The sequence below is a fragment of the Mesoplodon bidens genome (genome assembly GCF_964165515.1).
Source record: "Mesoplodon bidens genome assembly, chromosome: X".
In the NCBI taxonomy this organism is placed as follows: domain Eukaryota; kingdom Metazoa; phylum Chordata; class Mammalia; order Artiodactyla; family Ziphiidae; genus Mesoplodon; species Mesoplodon bidens.
Window position 1 is genome coordinate 129,641,824 of NC_138163.1, and position 26,904 is coordinate 129,668,727.

Sequence of the window (26,904 nt, forward strand, 5' to 3'; positions counted from 1 at the left end):
AGCCATATTGCAAACGTGAGAGGCTCATCTATTTTAAGATTTTCACAACATACCGCAAAAGTGAAAATTTCTGATTTCATAGATTTTAGGACAAGCTTTTAGAAGGATCTCCTGAAAAGCAATTCTCTTTATATCATTAAAAATAGTTTCAGCGGGCTTCCCTGGTGGCGCAGTGGTTGAGAGTCCGCCTGCCGATGCAGGGGACACGGGTTCGTGCCCCTATCCCGGAAGATCCCACATGCCGCGGAGCGGCTGGGCCCGCGAGCCATGGCCGCGGAGCCTGTGTGTCCGGAGCCTGTGCTCCGCAACGGGAGAGGCCACAGTAGTGAGAGGCCCGCGTACAGCAAAAAAAAAAAAAAAAAAAAAAAAAAAAAAAAAAAAAAATAGTTTCAGCGTTCTTGGCATTATGTAGTTAGACTTTTATGTCAGCGACTCTAGGAAGGTCAAGGGAGAACTGAGAAGCAACCTATCATTTAAGTGATTCCTCAGTTAGGTCTTTAACAGGAAGCCCCCCTGCCCACTGACTTCATGATACCTTTTTTTTTTTAAGTCTTTATTAAATTTGTTACAATATTACATGTTTTATGTTTTGGTTTTTTGGCCACGAGGCACGTGGGATCTTAGCTCCCTGACCAGGGATTGAACCCGCATCCCCTGTATTAGAAGGTGAAGTCTTAACCACTGGACCACCAGGGAAGTCCCCATGATACCTTCTTAATGGTGTACACCAGTGGTTTACAGACTTTGGGTTGTTAAGTCCCTTTACCCTCTTAAAAATAATTGAAGACCCCAAAAAGCTTTTGATCCTGTGGGTTATAGCTCTAAATCTTTTTTGTATTAGAAATTAGCACTGAGAAATTTATTATTACTTAAGTAATAACGTTTTCATCATAGAAGTTTTAAAAGTTGTATAATTTATTTTTTATATTTTATCTATTAATATTTGATCGCAGAAATAGACTATATGTTATCCTTTAAAAAATAATGACCATATTTGTTTAAAATGACAATAATAAACCCATTACATGTTAACATAAATAGTGTTTGGGAAAGATAAGTCTTTTCGCAAATAAAGTAAAACTTGAGTGAGAAGAGTAGCACTCTTTTACATTTTTGTGAATCTCCTAAACATCTGGCTCAATATTAGACAGCTAGATCCTTACATCTGCCTCTACATTCATTCAGAGGCATACCAGAGCACAAAGAAAAGTTCACGTGCGATTGACTTACGAGCTGAACTAGCACCTTGTTTTTTGGTGGACCGCCATTTTTTCTGTAAAGAATGACTAACAAGCTATAGTTACTAAGACTTGCCTGGTGGCACAGTGGTTAATGGCCTTTTCATGTATTTGTGGAGCTCTTCCTTGATAATACACCCAAATCCAACAAATGGTGGTTTCTTAGAGATTATTAATAATGTGGAATCTGAAACTATATCAGTGAACTTCTTCTACTCTGTTCCATTAAAATCTGTTGCTCTACCTTGCACTTTGATTGGGTCTGTATTCGAGAACGATTTTGTAACATCCCACATTGGTCCTTTGGAAAATACTGGTTCTCTGGGTGGTGCAGATCTTCCAAGTATTGACACATTCCATTATACCATATCCCAAAAGTCAAATTCATTAATAGTACCAATGATTTCATCAAGAAGTCTCTTAAGTACTGGGAAGCTGGGAGTTTTCACTGTCACAGGTGCAAGTTTTCCAAAACTGATTGACAACAGATACTATCACTTGTTTTCTTTGAAGTAACAAGCTCATTTACATCATTTTTGAGAAAATTTCTGCCAGATACCCAAGTCTCTCTCTCTGTGTGTGTGTGTGTGTGTGTGTGTATGTATATACACATAAGATATATATCATATAATCTTTAAGAATTTTTTTATTGTAGTTGATTTACAATGTTATATTAGTTTCAGGTGTATAGCGAAGTGATTCAGTCATACATATACATGTATTCATTCTTTTTCAGATTCTTGTCCCATATAGGTCATTACAGAATATTGAATAGAGTTCCCTGTACTATACAGTAGGTCCTTATTAGTTACCTATTTTATTTTATTTTATTTGTTTATTTTTGGCTGCATTGGGTCTTCGTTGCTGCACGCAGGCTTTCTCTAGTTGCGGCGAGCGGGGGCTACTCTTCATTGCGGTGTGCGGGCTTCTCATTGCGGTGGCTTCTCTTGTTGCGGAGCACGGGCTCTAGGCACGCGGGCTTCAGTAGTTGTGGCACACGGACTCAGTAGTTGTGGCTCGCGGGCTCTAGAGCGCAGGCTCAGTAGTTGTGGCGCACGGGCTTAGTTGCTCGGTGGCATGTGGGATCTTCCCGGACCAGGGCTCGAACCCGTGTCCCCTGCATTGGCAGGTGGATTCTTAACCACTGTGCCGCCAGGGAAGCCCTAGTTATCTATTTTATATATAGTAGCGTGTATATGTTAATCCCGAGCTCCTACTTATCCCTCCCCGCCACGTTTCCCCTTTGGTAACCATAAGTTTGCTTTTGAAATCTGTGAGTCCGTTTCGGTTTTGTAAATAAGTTAATTTGTATCATTTTTTAAGATTCTACATAGAAGTGATGTCATATGATATTTGTCTTTCTCTGTCGGACTTATTTCACTTAGTATGATAATCTCTAGGTCCATCCATGTTGCTGCAAATGGCATTATTTCATTCTTTTTTGTGGCTGAGTAATATTCCATTGTATATATGTACCACACCTCCTTTTTCCATTCGTCTGTTGATGGACATTTCGGTGGCTTCCATGTCTTGGGTAACATAAATAGTGCTTTAGTGAACATTGGGGTGCATGTATATTTTCAAATTACAGTTTTCTCCAGATACATGCCTAGGAGTGGGATTGCTGCATCATATGGTAGCTCTTATATCATCTTTATCCATTCATCCATCAGTGGGCACTTAGGTTGTTTCCATGTCTTGGCTATTACAAATAATGCTGCAATGAACACAGAGGTGCATATATCTTTTCAAATTAGTGTGGAGATTCCTGAAAAAATTAAGAGTAGAATTACCAGTATGACCAAAGCTATTTTACTTCTGGGTGTTTATATGGAGAACATGAAAACTGTTTTCCATAGTGGCTGCACCAATTTACATTCCCACCAACGGTACACAAGGGTTCCCTTTTCTCCACATCTTTAAAGCCAACACTTGTTATTTGTTGTCTTTTGGATAATAGCCATTCTGGCAGGTACAAGGTGATAACTCATTGTGGTTTTGATTTACATTTCCCTGATGATTAGTGATGTTGAGCATCTTTTCATATGCCTGTTGGCCGTCTGTCTGTCTTCTCCCCAAGTATTTTTTAAAATATTTTATTTATTTATTTGTTTTATTTGGTTGCACCGGGTCTTAATTGTGGCAGGTGGGCTCCTTAGTTATGACATGCAAACTCTTAGTTGCGGCATGCAGGTGGGATCTAGTTCCTTGACCAGGGATCGAACCCCGGCCCCCTGCATTGGGAGCTCGGAGTCTTAACCACTGCACCACCAGGGACTTCCCAGGTCTTAGTAACTACAGCTTGTTAGTCATTCTTTAAAGAAAAAATGGCGGTCCACCGAAAAACAAGGTGCTAGTTCAGCTCGTAACTCAGTCGCACATGAACTTTTTCATTGTGCTCTGGTATGCAGCAGCCCTGTACGTGTCCTTCTCTTTTCATTGCACAGAACCTTCAAAATGGGGGTTTAGATTTATTAAAGTTGATAATTTTTTACTGCATCAAGGACATTTTTAAGTGAAACTGTCCCTTTTGGCTTTTTTCCTATTAATGTGTGGTGGTGAGCAATACACTGCTGATTAATACACTTTGGTGCCACTGCCTGATTCGCGCTAAGCCATCCGCAGTTTTACTGTGCAAACGTCAACACAGTGAAAAAAGTCAATATCTTCTAGTGCAATTATAAAGACAGTTTTGGCCTCCCAGACCTCCTGAGTGAGTCTCAGGGTCTCCCAGGGCTGCAGAGACCCCTCTTGGAGAGCCCCTCTTTTCTGCCCTTGTGCTTCAGCGACCAGCCGATGGGCCTGCAGAATAGGATCCCCTGGGAGCAGGTGAGAAATGCAGAGGCACAGTCTCCTGCCCAGACCTGCCTAAACAGAATCTGCATTTTAACGGGATCCGCAGGGAATTTATATGCACATGAAGGTTGGAGAACGAGTGCTCTTGAAGGGGGCGCTGCGAACTTTTCCTGTAAAAGGCCGAATGGTAAACATCTGGCAGCTACTCACCTGTGCCTTTGCAGCTTGAAAATAGCCACACACAGTACATAATGGAATGAGTTCGGCTGTGTTCCAGTAAAACTTTATTTATGGACACAGAAATTTGAATTCCATATACTTGTGTCACGAAGTAATATTATTCTTTGAGTTTTGGTTTTTAAAAAAATCATTTCGAAATATAAAAAAGCACTCTGTGTTCGCAGGCCATATGGAGAGCTGAGTCTGGCCCATGGGCCACAGTTGGCTGACGCCTGCACTAGAACACTTGTTCTCCAGCTTGAAATCACCTGGGGAGCTTTTTTTTTTTTTTTTTTTTAAGGAAAACCACTAGTTCTTGAGTCCCACCCCGAGAAATTCTGATTCATTGGTCTGGAGTGAAGTGTGGACATCAGGGCTTTCCAGTGCACTCCAGATAATGCTAATGGGCAGCAAAACTTGAGAACTTCTGCTCTGTAATATTTTGTAAGCGAAGTAAGGTTTATTTTAAGCTCTTTTTGTTTTTAATTGTAGAATTAGGCAGTCACACTGGTGTGTCAGACCGGGATTGTACATGATGGCCTGAGAGCGAGGTTTCTCATCCTTCTTCGTGTCGCTTTGTTGCTTGTTGTGTTTGGGGTGGGGACCGTCCTGTACACTGCGGGATGTTGAGCAGCATCCCTGGCTTCTACCCACTACCTGCCAGTAGCGCCCGCCCCGTTGTGATGACTTGAAATGTCTCCACATGTCCCCTGGAGGGCAGAATCGTCCCCAGTTGGAAACCAGTGATGTGAACATTGCAGAGCATATGTGTTTGTGCTGTCTCAAGAATTCTCTGCCTCCGTGCTGTTGACATTGGGGTTGTATAGCTGTTGAGGGGCTGTCCTGTGCCCTGTAGGATGCTGAGCGGCATCCCTGGACTCCACCCACTAGAGCCGGTAGCGCCCCCTCCGCCAGTTGTGACGACCCAAAATATCTCCAGACGTTGCTCCATGTCCCCTGGGGGGGCACCGTCGCCCCCTGTTGAGAACCACTGCTTGAGCCAACTCCGAGTCAGGGGGGTCTTGGTCCCCTGACATCCGCTTTTATGTCTCTTAAGTAAGGATTCTCTCTGCCTCCGTTTTCCTGCTGGTTGTTTGAAAGTTGCAAACCTTGGTTACTTCTCTTTTTCTTTTTGAATTTGGTGGACCGTTAGGAATCAGTAAAGCAGCAAGGAAGGCCATGCGTAGAGGGCTGTGTGTGTGTGTGTGTGTGTGTGTGTGTGTGTGTGTGTGTGAGAGAGAGAGAGAGAGAGAGAGAGAGATTCATTCCCTGGGGAAGAATCTGAGCCCTTGTTGCTGCCGGCCCTACTTCTGAGCCAGCATTAAAGCTGCAGCCAGGATCACAGACAACTTGGGGCAAATCACTGGGCCGTTATGAACTCACAGCCATGGCAACAGCCATCCACAAGCCCGAGGACAAAACATGTTTTATTCTGTTGTTCTGCACAGAAGGTTCTAGTGATGCCAGAAACAAAATGGCCATTGAGAGGAAGAGGCGTTGAGGCCTATTTTTTCTCCCTACTGTGTGGTTTATATTTAAACTATCTTAGGCTAACGCACACTGGAGTTTTAGTGCAAATCAAAACGGAAAATTCTCTTTAGCCTCAGAGACCGGCCAAATGAAGGCCGAAGACTTTATTAACCTAACAGAGCTGCTGGGCGGGGTGGCAGGAGGCGGCGTTGGTGAGAGGTACTGAGAATATTAGTAAATACTATGTGCTAGAAGGCCTAGCAGTGTTTTGTTTTGTTTTTTTTTTCCCCACAAGGAGTTCGTAGTCACCCAAAAAATGCTTTCCTTGCCTTTTCTGGTTTATGTTCACCAACGTTGTCATTGCTGGTTTGAAGCTTGGGAAAGCTCAGCCTGTGGATTTATAGGAATATCCAAGAAAAGCATCGATCTTCCGTAGCTGGCATCAACATGTCACAGCGTGGCGCTTTGCTGACACTCGGCAGCACCTCCCTCTTTAAAAGCATCAGCCTGGCCTGTGACTTCGCATGCTGGGGACGGCCCGAAGCACAGATCCAGGACCTTTGTCTGCATGGGGGTGGGGTGTGATAGGTCTGTGTTCTCAGACCGTCTGTGGTAAGGCACTAAAACATCTTTGATGTGAAAAATCGGAGGTTAACGGTGCGTGCTTGGCTCAGAAAAAAACACTCTAGTTGCACTCTTTTCAAGATGGCTGAACAGCTTGTAACATTGTGTTTTTCTTCATTGCGGCCCCTGGAACTTGCCATTTGATTTGCAAGTGGCTGGAGTTACAGCCAAGCCCAGCAGGCCACCTCTTCGGGAGAAAACACCAAACACAGTTGACACAAAAGCAGGCACTTCAAAGGGACTCAGGATGCTGCACCTGGGACTGGTGGCTGTGGCCTGGGCTTCTCAAACTTTCACTGCACACAACTGCGGGCTTGTTCAGATGCAGATTCTGATTTGGTTGGTCTGGGGTGGGGTCCAAGATTCCGCATTTCCCCCAAGCTCCCTGCTGAACCTCATGCAGCTCGTCCAAGGACCACACTTGGCAAAGCAAAGGCTTTAAAGTACTTTCAGCTGCTAAATGGTCCCCTCATGTCTTTCCTTGACCTCTGAAAGTGTTCGCTGCGGTCCAGAAGCTGACAGCATCGAGCGTCAGCTCCTCTGAGCTACAGACCCACATATCCGATCGCCTACCGGAAGCGCCCCCCTTAAGATGGCATCTGGTCACCTCAAACTCAGCATGTCTAAAACTGAACTCAACATCTTTGTCCTCAAAGCCTAGCCCTCCTGGGTCAAGCCCAGCTCAGGGAACAGCAAAACATCCATTGGGTTCCACGTGCAGAAATGGAGGAGTCAAGTCATCCTTGGTTGTCACCAGCCATCCCCAACCCCTCCTTTGAGTCCACACCAAGTTGTGCCCACTTGACATCTCAAACCTCTCTCAGACCCATCCCTTTCTCCCACTTCTGCTGCTTTTGCCCTGGTCCAAGCGCCTGCCCTCTTTTGCCTGAAGCATCGCAGCAAGCTCCTCCCCATATCCACGGCCACTTTGTTCCCATCACATCTGCCAGGAGGATCTTCTACAACCCCAGTCTGTTCCCTGGGGTTAAAAATATTCAGTGGCTTCCCATGATGCTGCGGATAAAGTCCAGAGTCCTTCAGGAGGCCTGGAAAGCCCTCAGTGCTTCTAGCTCCAGTAGACCCTCTCCTGCCTTCCTTGCCCCACCCTCACCGTGTACTCTCTGTGTTTTGGCATCTTCTATGCCCGGGAAAGCGCCCTGCTCTTTTCCACCATAGAGCTTTTGTTCGCACTGTTCCTGTTTCCCCGGCACACCCTCCGTAACCCAGCCCTCTCTACTTGTACCTAATCAGCTCCAATCCATCCTTCAGATCTAAGCTGCGGAGGCTGTTCCTGGTCACTGTCCAGAAGCCTCAGTAAGTCCTCATGGTTTCCTCTCCTAGCACTTCTGAGCCCAAAACCATTTGGATAGTGTCTGTTTCCCCCATAGGCTATAAACTCCATTAGCGTGTAGACCGCACCTATCATAGCTCACCACCAAGTCCCCAGCATCCAGCCCAGTACCTGGGACCTCAGAGACACCTCGGTGAGCACTGAATGTTCACTAATGGAATGAATGGGTGAATGGACAGCTGCTCCCTCCCTCCCAGCGCTCTCATCCTCACCCGTATCTGTTACCCTGCTTAACTGGCAGCTTCCATTCAATCGGGCCTTTAGGAGACCCCAGTACCCAAGATGATGATAACAGCAAGATGACGGGGCACAGCTTGTCTTGCTCAAATGAGAGCTGAGCTGCACCTTCAGGGGACCCCGTGCTGCTGCTTCAAAGTGCGTTACCGGTCAGTTCATGTTGATCCGTCGGTTCTGTTGAGAATTTAATAATTGACTCATTAGCCGTGGGTGCTTCTTCACAGCCTGATGTGTAATACCTTGAAGACCATTGTTTCATAGGTTTTGTTCAGTTCGGTTGTGGTTTCAGGCAGGAGGATAAGTTAGGTCCCTGATACTCCATCTTGGCCAGAAGCCAGGAATCGTTTCATGGCATTAGGTGTTTACTGTCGCACAGTTTGGCTGGTAAAGATACCAGGCGGGGCTGCCCCAGTGTAGCGCTGGCATGATTCTTCAGGACAGTGGTTCTCAGATTGGAGCCTACGTGAGAATCACCTGAAAGCACAGATGCCCGGCTCTACCCCCACCCCCCAACCCCTGATTTTCTGATTCAGTTGTTCTAGGGTGGGACCTGAGAATTTGCATTTTTACCACGTTCATAGGCGACGCTGATGCTCCTGGTCCTGGGACCACACTCTGAATGTCAGTGCTTCCAGATAGGGGTCTGCAAACTTCTTCTGTAAAGGGTAAATGTTTCAGGCTTTGTAAGCCACGTGCCCTCTGTCACAGCTACCCAGCTCTGCCATCGTAGAGCAGAAATAGCCACAGGCGATCTGTAAATGAAGGGGGTGTGAGCTGTGTTCCAATAAAACTTTATTTACAAAAATACAGGCTGTAGTTCGCTGACCCCTGGTTTAGGGGAACTTGGAGTGTTGACTCTGCTTTGCGTAGTACAGCGGGTGACTTCTATTCCCTCTCAGAGCAAAGGGGAAATCAGTCATTCTAGCACACGCCAGTCCCTTGATATAGTATGATGGTTGCTGTACTCAGGATGCTATGGTAGGCAAGGCAGTGTCTGCCCTTCTGGGCTGTATTTCTGTCTAACACTGTGAAATGAAACAATACTACTGTGGCCATATAAAGTAGGAAGAACCCCTCCTGCCTCCTCCCACATAAGTACACCCAGGACTGGCTCCATAGTTCGTAGGCCCAATGCAAAAATGAAAATGCGGATACCCTTGTTGAGGAATTATTAAGCATGTCCAGACGGCAGTATCGGAGTATTATACTAAGCATAGGGCCCCATAGGCCTGTGCAGGTGGTACTCCTGTGAGGCCAGCCTGAACACACCGTCAGCCTCCACTACCACCTCTGCCGCACACATACCTGCACGTTTTTCGGGTCAGAAATGCTGTTAACGTGAGGATCCTAACAGTATTGATACCATATTTTAGAAACATATTTAGGGTTTTCTTGCTAACTTTTTGCAGCACTTTTGGTTCCTCTGGGTTAAGTGTGTGGCATACGACCAAATCGCCCAGTGTTCAAAGTTATGTTACACGCTGTGGGGAGAGATGGCTTCTAGACTGACATAGAAGGTACAGTGGGGAGTGATCCGTTTACAGATGCTTGGATATCTGCCACACATGCAATTTTAGCCGTGTGGGTAACTGGTCAACCATGCTAGAATAAGCTCTGCCTCCAGCTGTATTATTTCCTATACATTTTCCCCAGGTTATTTCCTATAAATTTCACCCAGCTTCTGCTCACAGTGGCTAGCAGGGTCCGTAGGAGTTTTATCTGTGCATGTGGAATGACAATGACCAATATGGTGACTTCTGTTCTACAGGAGGCAGAGTTGTATGTTTGCAAATAAAATCATCCGCTGAAAACCTAAGAGCATGGGCTTCTGCTGAGAGAGTATGATTCACTGAAGTGGTCCCCCAAATTCTCGAGTCCTTGGTTTCCCCTGCTGTTCTAAAACTAGACCCACAGCATGGGGTATATGGAGTCCACGAGAGAGAGACATTGGAGGGAAACTTTAGCCTTGATCTAGTGGTGAATTTGGGACTGAACCGCATCATTCTTCTAACCCCACTTGTCTTTTTGAGCCAGGGAACAGCTGTGATATTTCCTTTGAAAGAAGCAGAATGCTCTAACCCTTTGGATGAAAGACTGTTTTGAAGTGGAAGCTGGGGATTTGGAAGGATGAGTTCTATTGTTAAAGGGCAAGTGTGTTATGCTGCTGTAACACCTAGCCCTAACTCCAGATGATGAGACAGGATGTGGGCTTATTAAAATAATATACAACAGAAATCTTTAGATTTCTTCAAATTTTATCAGATTATATACCAGTGTCCCCATGTCAGCTGTTTACATATTCTGCATCCTAGGTTTTTCTGTAGGAAGGCTTTCCGGACCCCTCTCCAATTTGAATTATATTTCCTCCTGTCCTTCCGTCTCTCTCTTTTCCCCCACCCACCATCCACTGGCTCTCCAGCAGCCTCTATCTTGGCGCTCATCACGCTGTGCTATAGAAATTCTGTTACTCGTCTGCCTGCATTAAACTGATCTCCTTGAAGGCAGAGGAGGCGTTTTATTTTATGTTTGTATTCCCAGTGCCAAGCACCGTGCTTAGCACCCTGTGGATCTTCACAAAGTCCTGAGTGAATGAAATCCAAAGTAAAACTCAGAATCTAGCTCATGTCACAGAAAAGTGAATTTGTGGCAAGTCAGAATTGATCTTCCACAGTGGTGTTCTGTAGTGATGGAATGTCCTGTATCTGTTTGGTCCAACATGGTCGCCACCAGCCCACGTGGCTGCTGAGCATGTGAAATGTGGCTTATGCAATGGAGGAACTCAAGTTTTGATTTTATTTTGAATAATTTAAACAGCCACATGTGCCTAGTGGCCGCCATATTGGACAGCACAGTCTCAAGGCCACACTTCTCTATCCAATAAGGACCAGATATAACTTTGTTAGCTAGGGAAGCAGGCGTTCATCTTGTTCCTAACTTCACCATGGAGGCTGAGAATGGGGGAGGTGGGGAATGATACAACACAAGAGAAAAGAGGTCTATTTTCCCTCTTATATAATGGAATACATCGAGGCCAATGATTTTAGTTCCTCTCGGTTTGGGAGCCTGGAGAGCATTTGGACTTTTAGTTGCATTCCTCTCGCCTCACCTCAGCCCCTGGAAGGTCATAGGACAAAATAAGATTGACCTCCGTCATCCTCATTCACAAATCTCAAGTGTCCAAAAGCTCTTTAAGGTACTGACTTGCTAGTGAACTTGAACTGTATTGTGTGCTGGGTCCCATTTTAGGCAGTTTCATCAGTCCATTTCAGGGAGGTTGGTCTTTATGAAAACAGCTGGTCATCTCTTGAAATGAAAGGCAGCACACTTTCTTATGAGAGCCCGACCTTTTTATTTTCCAATGAACTGAAGAGAGATTGGGTAGTGAGTGTATAGTCGCCGCTTGGGGTAGGTTTAAGCAAATGCTAGTTTAGAATGGGATGCTCATCAAAATGGAAAAGCCTAGCTCCAGTGTTTCTCGCTGCGGTAGTCATTCCCTGTCTACTGTAAAGACCGTTGGGGTGAAAGAAATTTAGCCACCTTAATGTGCTTGCCCTGAAGTCATGAACGGCTCTTGATCGCTGTTAAACATCGTAATGCATTCAGAGTCGATTTCCTCGACAAGCCATTTACTTAAGGGTCTGGATAACGTAAACAGGGATGGGAGGTCACGAGAGGTACCGACATTATCCCGAGGCCACCACTGCTCTACTGAAATGTAAATGTCTCCGAACTGAAAATGTCACCCGACTGCCCCCCGGGAGGTCTTTATGGACATCTCAAGTCAAAGTTGATTATAAAAATGAATGAAAGTCTTATTCCTCTCAAGAATGAAGCGTGAACTGTGGCTCTCTCCTTCATTTCACTTCATGGATGCTCATTTTGTCTTTTTTTTCCCCCCCTTCCTCTGTTCCTTTTCCCCCTTCAGGTACTTAAATGTCGTCACCCACCAGTTCTGGGTTCTTTCTTACTCTGAACGTTTCTGTTGGAGGGCGGCAGGTGGAAGCCGAGGAGGGGGTGGGGGGAGGACTGTGATTAAATTGCTTGTGCTGCCTGGCCCAGGGGAAGATTTTTACTTAAAAGTTGAGCTAATTTCTGATATTGACATGAAACTTGAGTGGACCCACTTGAGCGGATCTGGGTGACTTGGTACTTCTAGGGACCAACAGGACCACCACCTTTCCAAAATGATTCCCTTGATATTTTTCTGACCACAGCAATAGTGTAATTACTGTATTTGACCCTTCTGGTTTCCCAGGAGGTCAAAGGCTCGGGGAAAGCCATTGGCTGCTGCAGAAAGAGAGAAATAGGTACCCGAAACCCCAGAAGGCTGAGGTTGGGGGGAACTTAACGGTCGCTTTTCTTCATAGAACCGCAGCCTCACTGCAGCTCTTTTGACATTGCGAGTGGGATGACTGCTGCTCCCTAACCTGACCCCGGGTCAGACAAGAACTTGTAGAACTGAGCCTCCCTCCAGGACTATTTGTCAGCTGGCTGCTCTGCCACTCACCCCGAGCAAATTAAGCTACACACGTCCTCTTGGAGCCCCCAAGTCCTCACCTGCAGAATGTGGGATGACGACAGCTCCCCCTCTGGTCCTTGGGACGTTGAGCTATTATCCATAGAGCATGCGTGGGAAGATGGACGAGTCGAGCCTTCTCTGTTAATGGGTGGTCTTCACGAAGTCAGAAGGAGTTTTGCCCTTAACAGCAGCGTTTTCTCTCCTGTGGGTCCAGGCTGCTTCGAATGCTGCATCAAGTGTCTGGGAGGAGTCCCCTATGCCTCCCTGGTGGCCACCATCCTCTGCTTCTCCGGGGTCGCCTTGTTCTGCGGCTGTGGGCACGTGGCTCTCGCGGGCACCGTGGCCATCCTTGAGCAACACTTCTCCACCAACACCAGTGACCACGCCCTGCTGAGCGAGGTGTAAGTACCTGCTTCCTTTGAAGATGTATTTAAAGTGCCACCACCCCAGGAGGGTTTACAGAAAGACTGCAGTGTGCTCACCTGGGAGAAAATGGATGCTTTTCATTCATGCTCCCTGGAGGCAGATAGGAAAAGGTCCGGGAGAGAAGGAAAAAGAAAGGGCCAAGAGTGCAGTGGGTGTTTGGGACCTGGGGTGGGATCTCACCAGGGTGCACACATAGGACACTCTGCACACAGTGGCCGAGGGCGACGGTGGCAATGCTGCCAAGTCCTCCCACCAGGAGAGTTACCGTGGTTCCCAAGTAACAGTCGCCCTCCAGTGTTGCCACAGAAAACGGCCAGCCCTGGAATGGTAGGAACCCTGTGGAGGACTTAGCCCAACTCTAAGTCTACAGGAACAGGACTTGGACATTCATTCTTCAAGCAGAAGAAAACTCCCCGAGTATCCTCCAGTTCAGAAGAGGGGACGTTGTTTGTAGGGGTTCAGCCTCAGCCTTCCCTTTCTGGAATCATTCTCAGTGGAGTCGCAACAACTCCCATGCATGGATTCTCTAACCGAGCATGCGCGGCAGCAATGAATTTATTTCCTTCGTATATTTTCCCCTTGCCCTTCAGTGTTTTCTTTTTCCTTCCTGACTACCAGGGTTTGACAGTCTTTAGGTATCTTGTGACTGGAAGAAACTTTTCTACCAGACTTTTGAAAAAGGCACGAGTGAATTTTTATGGAACAAAAACAGGATCCTGTGGGAAGAGTCCTTAGGGAACTTTATTTTTTATCTGTTCAGGAAATGATTCCAAAGAAATGAGCAGCAGTGGGGGAGGCTATAAGGAGGATCCAGCAGGACAGTGGACTCGCTGAGTGCCAAATGTGTCCAAAAAAGACCAAGAGATACGCACCATGACTGAGCCTGGGAAAGGTGTGTTAGTTGAATTAGCTGGTGATCTCGATGAGTGGCTCTCAAACTTCCAGCAATCTTTTAAAAAACTCCCCATGTCCATGTTTCACCCCAGACTAATTAAGTCATGATCTCTGGGGAGAGGACACAGGTACCTGTTGTCTCTAAAGCTCACCAGGTGGTTCCAGTGGGCAGCCAAAGGTTGTCAGCTGCATCGCTGTTGGCTTTCATAGGACAAAATTAGATGTGAATTAACTTTTTGTATCTACTTGATATATAATGAGAATGTCTGTGCAGAAAGCGTTTGCCCACATTACTCCTTAAAGCAGCCCTCAGTGCTTACTTAGGGGTTTTATCAGAATAACATTAAACACTAGGCCTGGTTGGGAGGCATTTTGATATGGTGGAAGGAACATGTCCACTGGACCAGCGTTTAAATCCTGGCTGTGTGTGCATCCTTGGGTGAGTGACTTTACTTATAAATGCAGACATTGACGAGTTAATCTCGTAAGTATTGAAAAGATTCCAACTGGGGCCCTGCACAAAGGAAACTTCTCGCTTGTCTGGGAAGGTTGCTCACCTTGGAAGAAAGGCTCAGGTTGCGGTGGGCTGGGCAGGGATGGCCGCTTGCAGTGCCCCATGAGCCCACCGAAGCCATCAGCGGGGCAAGTGATGTCACCCTCACGGCCCCCCTCCAGAGGCCCAAAGCGTCTGTTAACCACTTGGACCTTCTTTTCCTAGAATACAACTGATGCAGTATGTCATCTATGGAATTGCGTCCTTTTTCTTCTTGTACGGGATCATTCTGTTGGCAGAAGGCTTCTACACCACGAGCGCAGTGAAAGAGCTGCACGGGGAGTTTAAAACAACCGCCTGTGGCCGCTGCATCAGTGGGATGGTGAGTACGAATGTCTGATGACTGATACCCAGCCAGAGCCACACCTCCACGTGTTTCTTTGTATTTGGTAAAAGCTAACAGAGTACGTGCAGAGTCCATGACAGGAGTGTCCGTTCCAACTTAGAGTGAGGAATATGAAAAAACCCTCAACATATTATTGAGGAGAAATTAAAATCTATGGCTGGTAGGATGACATCAAGCATTTCTCTTATCACCGTCCAGATGACAAGGGTATTGAAGATTTTTCAAATATAAAGTCCCCACTATGAAAGGAGATAGTTTCCTATCATCTCACTGCTCTCCTTCATTTATCTTTGAATATGGATTGTGGCCACGAAGACTCACCCATACTGTGATGAATGGTCCCAGTGCCTCTGGCAGTGTTGACCAAGCATGCTTCCTACTAAGCACCTCGCTGGGGACTGTCCTCCAAAAGTTTAGAGCCTAAAGAGGGGGGTTAAGCCGGCTCCAGAGCCTGCCCACCACCTGTTTTTATCCACCTATGAGCTGGGGGAAGAAACACAGGAATAATATCTTAGGACACACGAAATTCTACGCCATTCTAGGTTTGACGTCCATAATAGACTTTTTGGCACCCAGCCACACCCCTTCGTTGACAGGGCGCCTGCGGCCGCGGTCATGCTGTAACAGCAGCGCTGAGGAGCGTCTGTGACTGCACGTGGCCTGCGGAGCCTGACGTGTCCCCTCCGGCCTGCTGCAGACAATGTTTGCTGACCTCGGGTCTAGAGGAGGACAGAGCCTAAGAGGGGCTCGTTAAGAGGCGGGGCTAGAAAGTGCCGTCTCACAGAAGGAAGGTCAGGGGTGGAGGGGGAAAGGGGCGTTCGTGGAGTTTGACTTGGGGCGCATTGAAGTGCTGCTCGTAATAGCCTGTGCCGAACAGCTAGCTGGCGTTTGAGCAAGTGGTCGGATGTGACGAAAACAGTTGGGGAGTTGAGAGAGACGCACTCCCATGGAGGCAGAACGCCCAGGCTGGCTGAGGGAGGCATGGAAGGAAGGAGGGAGGGAGGGAGATACGCACCCTCGCTGCAGGGCCGCGGCTCCCGAGGGGCACCGACGGAGCTCTCTGCTGTCACGAGGTAAGGACGCAGACCCTGTCTTAGAAGACACGGAGCGCCCAGTGTTCCTAAAAATCCTCCTTAAGGGAGGCACAGAGAGTGTAGGTACTTCTTTGGGCCCAGATGGGAGCCTGGGTAGGAAGGGGCCGGGACACCGTGCGCTCGTTCCCGTGAGCGGCAGTAGAGCTGTGGGCCCAGGGCTGGGGGGCCCAGGGAGGGCGGCAGCGGCACCCGGCGTGGAGGGGGAGGACCCAGCCTGAGCAGCCCAGAGCAGAGGGGCTGCGGCCTGGCTGGCAGGGGAGGCTGGAGCCCAGAGGAGGGAAAGGATGCTGCTGCGGAGAGCAGACCGTGGCCAGATCACGAAAGGCCTGGGCTGCCGGGCTGGGAATGGCATCAAAAGACAGGCAGGCTGTGACGGGACCACGCACAGGGGCAGCGACTGGAGGAAGGTGAGCAAGAGGGCATCGATCGGGAGACTCCGGGCTCATGGGGAGTGAGAGCGCAGAAGGGGGCACAGAGACGAAGCCCACGGGCGAGGCGGGCTCCGGGGTCTGCTGTACGCGAGTTGAGCGCGCGAGGAGGGGGCGAGCTGAGGACGCTGCCTGGCGTCGGGGCGCTGGGTGGGTGCGCGTTCTGAAAATATCAGACCCACAGCGATTTTGAAACAGCCTTTTCAAAGCTCTCTGAAAAGCGGTAGTCCAAGCAGGTCAGGAAGAAAGGAAAGCTGTACCATCCTGTTCCTGGTGAAATCGCCCATGGCAGCACGTGGGCCAGCACGATGAAGCCTCTTCCCGCGGCCGTCGCTGCTGTGGATCTTAAAGCTGAAAAACAGAACAAAATTTTTATCAGGTCCACTGTGCACAAAGCTTGTGTTCACGGCTAGTGTAAACGTAGTAAAGGTGCAAGCATCTAATGCTTTTTAGTAATTTCACAGGATCATGAAACTAGCCAAGTTCCTTTGGGGAAAGGGCTTCCTGTAGCAATGGCTGTTCTACGGCCCATCTATTATGTAAAAGAAAGGGAATTTGGGAAACTGTTATAGAGTTATAATTCAGTGGCCTGTGAAAGCCTCCAGCCACTGTCCCCTGGTTAAGTGCAGCACTGGTGTGTAGGAGGAGGCCCTGTCACCAACTAGCTCTGTGACCTTGGACAAGGGAGATCCTCTCATGGCCACTCACGTCCTTGCTAAAAGAGGGACCCGCAAAGTTCCAAGACTTGCCTTGTCACTGCCATGGTCCAGGTGGTGCTCTGACTGCGTCCCACAGGTTCGGTATCGGCCGGGAAATGCGTCATCACTCCTCCCGGGGGATGTGCTTTGCCCTGGTCGGTGACGATTCTTTCTCCTCCTCCTTTTCGGCCTAGTTCGTCTTCCTCACCTATGTGCTGGGAGTGGCCTGGCTGGGCGTGTTTGGTTTCTCTGCGGTGCCCGTGTTTATGTTCTACAACATATGGTCAACCTGTGAAGTCATCAAGTCCCCCCAGACCAACGGGACAGCCGGGGTGGAGCAGATCTGCGTGGACATCCGGCAATACGGTACTTCCTTTTCAGCTCCTTGATTCATTGGTATCCTCTTGTGCGTGTGTCTGGGCCTTGATTATTTACATGGGCGTCTAAGCATCCAGATGGGTTTCATCCCTTCTGTTGGAAGAGCTTATTATACTCTCTCCCTCAATGTGCTCCATTTTCTGGATGGAAACATCAGTTAGGCTCTAAAGGGTCATTCACAATTGTTATATTTGCTAGTTCAGGGTACAGTAAAAGAAACTTTTTATAATGCAGTTCAATCAAAAAAGATGTGTGGATATCCACTCTAAAAAGAGTATATATTTTTCCTTCAACTTCTTTTCGGTTTTGTACCGTCCAGTTTTCCATCCAGAATATTGCATGCACCGTATAATCCAGTTACTCTGCACATGCACCTCTTTAAATCAGGTCTTTTTTAAATGACCATATTGCTTTAACATTGAAAAGCAAAACAAAATCCAGGTGTATTTTGAAGTCATCAGAATGTACTCTATCAAAGCCAGCTGTTGGAAAAAACCTGTTCACACATATTTTCTAATGAGTGGGATCCTTACCCTCGGCAGCTAAGGTCTGTTCGTTTTGACAGGCCACAGAAGGGGCCAGGGCGCCTCCTGTCCACCACTGTAGACCCGACTTCCCTGTTGAGGGAGAGAAGGCAGTTTCAGTAGTGCTTCTGGCCAGGATGGTAGGAAATCCTGTTCTTGGCAGAAACAACTAGGAGGAAAAGAAGAGCTTTTCATTAGGAAACTCACCTAAAATTGCCCATCGGACTAATCTCTTCTCATAGAGCCAAAGGCTCACCCACACTGTTCTTTAGTCTCTGTTTTCAGTCCATCCTAAAGTTGATTTCTAAAGTATTTGTAAGTGAATATCTAGATGCATATATCATTTCCCTCTTCTTAAATATTCACTACAAATCTTTGGTCATCAGTAATCATTTTTAAAAAATGTTCTAGATTTGAAACCAGTGGTTTCGTTTCCCATTCCTCTGAAGCAGAAAGACATACTGTTGGTCCATAGCAAAGACGGAAGGAATAAGGAGGATTTTTTAAAAATCCTCCTTCCTTACCACCACCTGGGCGAAGGAGAACTTGACCCGTGTCCTATTTAAGCACACACCGGACATTACCGGCAGAAAGGGCAGCCGCCGCTGCCGAATGGACGAGGTGCCTGCAGGGGTGAGCTGGGTGCACTGAGAGACACCACGGGCCGCGCTCTCTGTGCGGAAGGACAGTGGTTTTCCAAGTTTCCAATTGGAGCTTCAATGCAGAAGCATTTCCGAGATACTTGTAAGACACAACAAAAAGGAATGGAAAAGCAAAGACACCCATACAAAATGGAAACCCAAACTCTAGAACGTAATTACTCTGTCGAACTGCCGTGAACCTTTCTGAGCACAGCCTCCCAGTTTCAGAACGGATCTTGGGGTGGACCACCAACATCGAACTTGAGGGGTGAGGCCGCACACCATGAAATTCAGGGGGAGATGTGTTGGTTTGGCTTCAGGAGGAGAAAATGCCTGTGAGGAGGGTTGTCCTGCGGCTGTTGAACTAGAGTTCAGGACTGTCAGCCCAACTAACCAAAGCAGAATTCGTAGGGAAAAAAATTGAGTTGTCTAATTCTCTTACGGACTAGCTAGTTGACTTTGCTCTTGCCCTGTTGTCCAAATAGGACTTTTTATTCCCAAAAGCTTGTTCTCCAGGGAGCTGGTACATTAGTTGTTGAAGAACTTGGCCGGTCATTGCGTTGTCACTGCCACTGAAAGTGGTGGGGCCTGCTGAGAGCAGGGGCGCTGGACTTTGCAGTAATCACTAAGCTTCTCTTGGGATTCGCTTCTCAGGTATCATTCCTTGGAATGCTTTCCCAGGAAGAATATGTGGCTCGGCCCTGGAGAACATCTGCAACACCAATGAGGTAAACCCTGCCCCGTCAGCAGGCTCCTAGGTGACCACTGGGCAAAAGAGGCTGAGCGAAGGGGTTCTCCTAGGGACAAAGAGCAAGAGAGGGCTCTCTGCCTCCCTTTTTGATCTAGAAAATGGCCCTGGTCCATGGCCCAGCCCACTGAGTGAGGAGCCTGCGCCATCAGAGAGCTTTCTCTTTTGGCAATAGTTTGAGAGTAAGCCCAGTCCTGTAAATCTGAATACATATGTAGATTCTTCTCTTTCACCTTCAGATAGTGTTTCAAAGTAGGACACTTGTCACAGAACCAAGGTAAATTTTCATAGAGAAGATTGCCCTGAATTTGTGGTATACAAACACATTTTTATACATTGGCACTTCGTCTCACGTTTCCAGACGGAGTTGCTCCTGTTTCTTGTTCATCCTTAATTGGCAATAAATCCTGACACACTATGGTTTAAAATCTCTCTGCTCTAGAATAGTCTTTAGTCAGCGGTTTATAACTGTTTATAAAAGCAAATTCTCAAATGCACTCATGGAAGCTTGCATACTCAAGAGAATCCTGACGTGCTTTTGGAAGCTGGGAGCGACTGAGACCAGCAGGGCCCGCCTACCTGGCTGCTCTGCGTGTATATCCAGGATCAGACTGCAGGCACGCCGGCGCAGTATCATATCCTGACGCTGGGGCCCAGCCCCCAGCTACTCTGCTGTAATGGGTCTGGGGTCCAGCCTGGGCCTCAGGAAGTTTGGAAGGCCCCGCAGGTGATTCCAGCACGTGCCCAGCCTTCGCAAAACAGCCCTAGAGGAGAAAGAAGGTGCTGCGCCCGGATCGGGGGAGGCCATTTCCTTCCACATAAAATGCTAACGTTGGTGCCCTGTTCTTTCCTAGTTCTACATGTCCTATCACCTGTTCATCGTGGCCTGTGCCGGAGCTGGTGCCACCGTCATTGCCTTGGTGAGTACTGGCCCCAGGACAGGCCCAGTGCAGTCCCCCGCTTCCCTGCACTCACTCTAATAACAGGTTTCCCTTCCAGCCGACAAGCCTGGGACTCGACCTTGGTTCAGTTTCCCCTGTGTAAACTTACCCCATGTCTAGATTGCAGAAAGGACGAGGTGATGGTCTAGGCATCCGTGGTGGGTGATGCAATTTGGATTCTGTGGCAAGAGTCAGTTTGCTTCTGTTTAAAGAAAGACATCTTATTGAGTATATATTGCCGATTCCTGAACAGCACTGTAACTCAAACCCGAACAAAGTTTAACACACGTGTTTTCTCCATAAGGCCCCTCGCTGCCTTCCTGTGCTTAGGGACCGTAGACAGCCCTTCAGCATGCCGGTGAGGGAACGTGTAAAGAGCGAAATCACAGAAATGCAAACTCCATGGCACTAAATAGATGATGAAAAGGACGCTTGTTTACAGCCCGACAGTTGCCACAAGAAGGCAGAGTGGTGCCTTGGGTGCCTCAGCTTTTACCCCACTCTGCACGTCCGAATGGCTGTGGCAGTGCCCTGAGTCCTGACCTGGGAGTTACAGAGAACTTTTAGCACCAAGGCAAATTCACACGTAGGGAGGGTGCAGCCACACAGGTGTATGTATGTTTGTGTGTGTATAACACTTGGGAGGGCTGGGCTTGTGGTGTTGAGAAATCTAAGCTCGTAGAGAGAAGGGGGAATCTCATGTGCTTGGAAATGAGTCCTTCCCGGTTTTTCCAACCTTGACGTCATCCCTTCCCCTTCCAGCCAGGGAAAGAACCACCCGCTACATCACTGGGGTGACCTGTTCTCTTCGCTGAGCAACAGGCAGGCAGAGGACTAACAGCTGCTGAGTGGGCAGCGTGGGAAAGAACGAGGGGAAACAGGGCTCTTACCCTCATCTTTCTTTCACAGGATGCTCACCCAGCTCTGTTATTTTTTAAATACATCCAGTCTTTTTCATAAACGTACTGACGGGAGAGCGGAGGACTTACTTATATGTGAAATGCCAAATAGGAACTTGTGTGTGTGCCAGCTATGAAAAATCTTCTCTTACGATTATAACTGGGAAAAAAGCAGCACACCGCAGGCTCAGAGCTGGCACTCATCCCCACCCGAGTTTATTAGAAGCGTCAGGGCACTGGCCCTCATTGCCTGTATCTTACTGTCCTGTTCTGTTCTCTTCCACCAGCTGATCTACATGATGGCTACTACATATAACTATGCGGTTTTGAAGTTTAAGAGTCGGGAAGATTGCTGCACTAAGTTCTAAATTGCATAAGGCCACTAAGGAGCTTTAGAGAGCTATACGCGGTAGCATGAAGTATCACTGACCCCAGACTAAAGCAGAGCCTAGGTTTCTGCAGTTTTATTCTAGTAATTTGTAAATCGCTTTAGTCAACTCATTGTGCATGGTAGATTAATGAAATGACTTACCGTCCATGAACTACAAAATAACGAGATCTGGCTATTTCCACCTTTTGGAAAGGATTCAGTTACGTACTGACATTGGTGAGCAGCCACTGAAAAACTGAACTGAAACTCTGAGCAGCAGTATCTCTAAGTATTAAAACTCTGGAATACCTGCATTTTCCATTATTTTTGCTTGTCTGATAACCAATTTCAGTGATGAAAACAAGCGCTGAAGATGCAGTGGAGGGAGAACCGTTTTCATCGGGATTTGGTCTTGTCAGACTCTGTCTGGAAAATATTTTACAAACAGAGTCTAAATTTGATTACAACATTTTCTTTATGATTACAGGGCTCACTACCCAATAAATGCCCCTCCAGTGAGCTCTTTTTATTCAAGTTTTCGTCGGCTTATTTGTTATCTCTAAAAAGACGATTTATATGGAGTTTTATTTTTACACAACACCATCAGTCCTTTCAGAGCCCCCAGAATTGATAACCTCAAAGTGTTGGCTTTGGGTGAGTGAGTAGTAACTGACGCCTCATAGCCACTTCTCAAACTGCACGTAAGAGTTTAACGGGGAGAGTAATTGTGCTTGGATCAGAAAGTCTCAAATATGGCGAGAAGGAAATAATATAAGGAACTTGAGATGTAGGTGTTGCAGGAAAGATGAGGAAAATAAGCGGGAAAGAAGTGTTTGCCACATCAACTGTAAAGAATGATGATAATAAAGATTTTGACGTTTTGTGAAACGAAATCATGGCAGTTATAAAGTGAAAACTATAGTTGCACTACCAAAAATGTGTTAACACAGAGACTGCATGCTGGGCTTCTAGTTCTTAATTTTGGTTTTGACATTCACTTCATTTTTACATGTTAAAGATGTAGTTTTATATTATTTACTCAAAATAAACATTGTTCACACTTTCAGGCCTTTGGGGGAATTATTTCTATCCACAGATAGATAGGAAAGCTAGATCTTTGCACAACACTGATTCTAAAATAACCCCACAACGTGTTTCTGAATTTCTGCCTTAAAGTTACCCTCAAAATGGTAAAAAGCACCCTGTCGTATTTCACTTTTGCCTTTTCTTTAACAGTAACTTCTTTGACCATTTTTTCCAAGTTCATTATGTTTGTGTGTGTACTAACTTTTCCTCAGCCACTTACTACGAAGCGTCTTAGCAGAGCATGCGCTCAGTCTCCGATGCCTCTGATTGATAGCAGAAGGAGTATTAATACGGAATAACCACCTCTCCCTTTTTCCAGTACAGAGCGTCTAATCTACCTCGCAGCTCGCTTTGCCTTCTCACATGCTCACTAGCCATCATGCTCACCCTTCTTTTCCAGATCCACTTCCTCATGATACTGTCTTCTAACTGGGCTTACTTAAAGGATGCAAGCAAAATGCAGGCTTACCAGGATATCAAAGCAAAGGAAGAACAGGAACTGCAAGATATCCAGTCTCGGTCAAAAGAACAACTCAATTCTTACACATAAATGTTTGCCAGAGGGTCTCAGCCGACGAATTTACAGCTCTGACAAATCATCAGACAGCTGCTCTGCAGTACAGATGTGTACCCCACCAAACAAACTCATGTAGAAGTCCAAACAAACACTTCACTATCTGTCTCAAGCTGCTGGGATGTATTTCTAGGAAAACCTTCCAGTAGGTAAATCTCTTTCTTTAGAACCGATATTGGAGGTTTCATGGGAGCCATTTTAAAAGGCAACACTTTGTTCATCATCCGTTTGAAAATCTGTGGCCTGTTCACGATCCTACCAAGACAGGCTGTGAGAGTACATCATACTCCTATCTTGATAGGGACCATGCCATACCACCATCAGGGGGTGTGACCATCCATTCTCAAATAAATAAATGTATCTAAAATAGGAGATGAAGTTGATGTGAAGTTCCATTTCTGACAGACAGCTGACATTTATGAAGCTGGGGCTCAAAGTGATTCTTACAATTGACTTTTTTAAAAAAAAATAGCTGACCTGCACACCCACAGGACATATTTTCCTGATCCAATCAGAAATCCTTTTTTCCCAAGAACGTTAAAATGAGCCCATATAATAATTCTGCTACACCGAGCGTGGAAGAAGCTGGATCTCAACTGACAAACTTTCCAGAATCAACTTTCCATAATCAATTTTATAATAGATTTCATTTTAATAAAGTGACCCAGTTGTCATCATTCTTCTTGAGAAATGTCAGCTCTGCCTTAATGAGTATGCTTTAAATTTCTAAGAACTTAAGTTACAACAGGCAACCCCAAATCCTTCATAGAATTTTGTTCCACAAATGTTTTTCTTAATGGAGAAGTGTTACCTTATTAAAATGACCACCACTCAAAACCGTTTTTACGTGGTCTGAATAGTGAGTTTACAGTTTCATACCAACTATAGCTAAAACCGAATGACCAACAGACCGCACACCACCTACTTTTATACACTTGAATACTGAAGTAATTTCAATTAGGGTTGGTATTTATTTCACTTTTTCTTATCTAAGTCTTAGTTTCCTGGAATAATAAAGTTCAGTGTTCAGCAAAACCCCCCCCCCCACAAAAACGACAACAACAAAGAAACCCAACTGCTTGAGTTTTAAGCCATCTTCGAAAGAAACTTGCCTTCTAAATCATTGTTTCAGAACATTAAGTGACTATAGGTATCGAGTATTAGTGATGGAAAACTTTGTGTTGTTCTTTAGGTAATGATACATATAACTGTTGGGTGCATCAGTGCTTTTTAAAGGGGGCTGCATAATATAGGGTTAACTATGTATATTCATGTTAAGAATTAACTTGTGGTTTGGCTGTTTCCTGGATTTTAAAACGTATCCATGTGCAGAAATGTGTTAAAATGAAAGGAAGCATACCTTTATCAGATGCTATTAAAATTGAACATCAAGTATAATAGTTCATTTGGATTCTTTTTGTTGGTGTTGTTAATGCCTAAAAAAAAATGCCTATTGGGATCTTGACTTTTTTTTTTCTTTTTAATTGGGAGACATTCTCTTCTGTGTACAACAGTTGTTCCAGAATAGCTTGGTGTTTTGTTTTCCTGTTGCATGACAGACTTAAATATTTTTTCCAGCAGTGGAGGTGCTGTTTTGAGTCCAGTGTTCTAGAAGAGGCAGTGTCTAAAGCCTAATTTTACTTTTCTAATTCTGGTAGCCATTACCAGGAATTTTTGAAAGTTTTGTTTAAGTAGTCTAATATTTTTTATGTAAAGAGCATTAAATTTTGCTATGTATAAATTTTTGTAACCTAACAGTGAATCAATATTTTCTATCAGTGCCAAGGGCTTCCTGTAGTTCAAGTGTTACAATAAATATTTGTAGATAATAGTCAGTACTTGTGTATGCTTATTTTAAAGATCTATTTAGGTGGCAATAGCTGTGGATGTATTAAGAGAAATGAAATAAAAATTATAGCTTCATTCACTTGCCTTTTTACCATAACATAAATAGTGTCCTTCTCTGTCCTCGGTATGGTGTCATTTTTAAACAGTGTGCGTAATCAAGATTCCACATTTGTATGGAGATCAAGTTTCTAACTGCTACATGTTTCATTTCTGACGGAAACCTCTTTTAAAGCAAGAGCAATTTGAGAAACCGCCGTAACCCACTGGGCTGTATTTTACATCAAGTGCCACTCACGCTTTACTATATAATTTTTCTGACTAGCTTCATAATTGGTTATGGGATTAACACAAAGCTTTAAGTTTGGGGAAACTGGAAACAGTGAGGAACCTTCATAAAGGTCCATGTCCCATTGGCTGTTTTACAAACCCAGGATCTAGATGTGTCTACTCCACAACAGGGTCCTCCTGTGTACAAGCACAGGGAACTATACTCACTGTTTTGTAATAAACTGTAAGGGCAAAGAGTCTGAAAAAGAGTAGATATACATAGATACGTACAACTAAATCAATTTGCTGTACACCTGAAACACAGCACTGTAGGTCAACTGTACTTCAATTAAAAAAAACTACTGAGAGAACAACTATTTAGAGCAAACAGCCATTCGCTAAAGCAACAGAGCTAAATTTGTTACTTAGTATTTCATTTTATCATCTCTTATCTGTCAGCATGATTACACATTTAGACTTTGTACAGCTGACCTTCCTTAGTAACCACTGGCTTTTGTCACTATTGACACTGACGTTTCTAACTGAGGTGCTGCCTCCGGCTCATCGCCCTTGATTCATGCTCAGCAGGAGAGCCAGCAGGAGCCCAAGCAGTACGCTGTTGGTCACACTGCTTAACACCTTGTGCTTATGGAGCATTGTGTGCAGTTATGAAGTTACAGAAGATCACATGCACTATCTTAATTACTGACAGCAATCCTGCCACAAAATATAGCAACCCCCAGAGGGTGAAGTAGAAACTTTTCCATTTCTCTAGTTATACCTTGTGCAACTTGATGTTTAAGAAATGAATATCAAGTCAGAATTATACACGAGGGAGGGACCTACTCATGTAAACACCAACAAGCAAAATACTTTAAGTCCATTAAAGAGTGATGACCGAAGTTTCCACAGTAGAAGTTTTGAAAAAAATCCTTTCAGGGCTTTCTAATGCTATCATAGTCCTAATCCAGGCAAACCTCAGACACTCTGGGTTCAGTTCCAGACCACTGCAATACAGCGACTATCACAGAGTAACATGAATTTTTTGGTTTCCCAGTGCATATAAAGGTTATGTTTACACTACGCTGTGTAGTCTAGTAGCATGTGCAGTAACATTAGGTCTAGAAAAACAATATACATACCTTAATTAAAAGAGACTTCATGGCCAAAAATGTTACCCATCATCTGAGACTTCAGCAAGTGGTAATCTTTTTGCTAGTGGAGGGTTTGAAATATTGTTAGACTTACCAAAATGTGACACAAACACACAATGTGAGCAGATGCCCATTGGAAAATCAGCACTGATAGACTCGCCCGACACAGGGTTGCCACAGACCATCAATTTGTAAAAATCATAGTATCTGTGACACGCAATAAAGCAAAGTGCAATAAAACGAGGAGGCCTGCCTGTATTAAGATTTAAGAGGCCATCCGCTTTGTTATCGCTTATCTTTTCCTAAATGGTGGCAGCTTTTGCCAGCTAGTGCAGGGCTAATTTGTTCTTGGGAGTTTGTGAAAAATTACAGATTTTAGGTAACTTTTCAAAATGCGTATTAGGATGAGTAAAACTACAGAAAGTTTTAAGGAAAGAAAAATACAAATAGAGGTCAGTCAGGTTTGGCAAACAACATTCTTTTCCTAAACTGCCCCTCAACCTTCCCGTTTTGATGTTTAAACTTTATTGTACCCACCTGGGGAAGACTTAGACTCTGTTCAGGGGGTCTTGCGGAGGCAG

At 45.6% G+C, this 26,904-nt stretch overlaps 1 protein-coding gene across 3 annotated transcripts in view; it reads left to right on the forward strand.

The window, feature by feature from the left end:
• Positions 1-24,089, forward strand: part of GPM6B (glycoprotein M6B) — a 157,290-nt gene extending 133,201 nt beyond the window's left edge. Inside the window, exons 2-7 of one of the 3 annotated variants that reach the window (XM_081222953.1) lie at positions 12,669-12,855; positions 14,493-14,649; positions 17,088-17,259; positions 19,091-19,164; positions 20,039-20,104; positions 21,312-22,460. In XM_081222953.1, the coding sequence (XP_081079079.1) occupies positions 12,669-12,855; positions 14,493-14,649; positions 17,088-17,259; positions 19,091-19,164; positions 20,039-20,104; positions 21,312-21,392 (737 nt within the window). In that variant the 3' untranslated portion in view covers positions 21,393-22,460. Of the gene's footprint in view, positions 1-11,278; positions 12,856-14,492; positions 14,650-17,087; positions 17,260-19,090; positions 19,165-20,038; positions 20,105-21,311; positions 22,461-22,880 lie in introns of those variants that run through there. The other 2 variants (XM_081222954.1, XM_081222952.1) reach the window with 2 other exon arrangements.
• Positions 24,090-26,904: the final 2,815 nt, after the last annotated feature.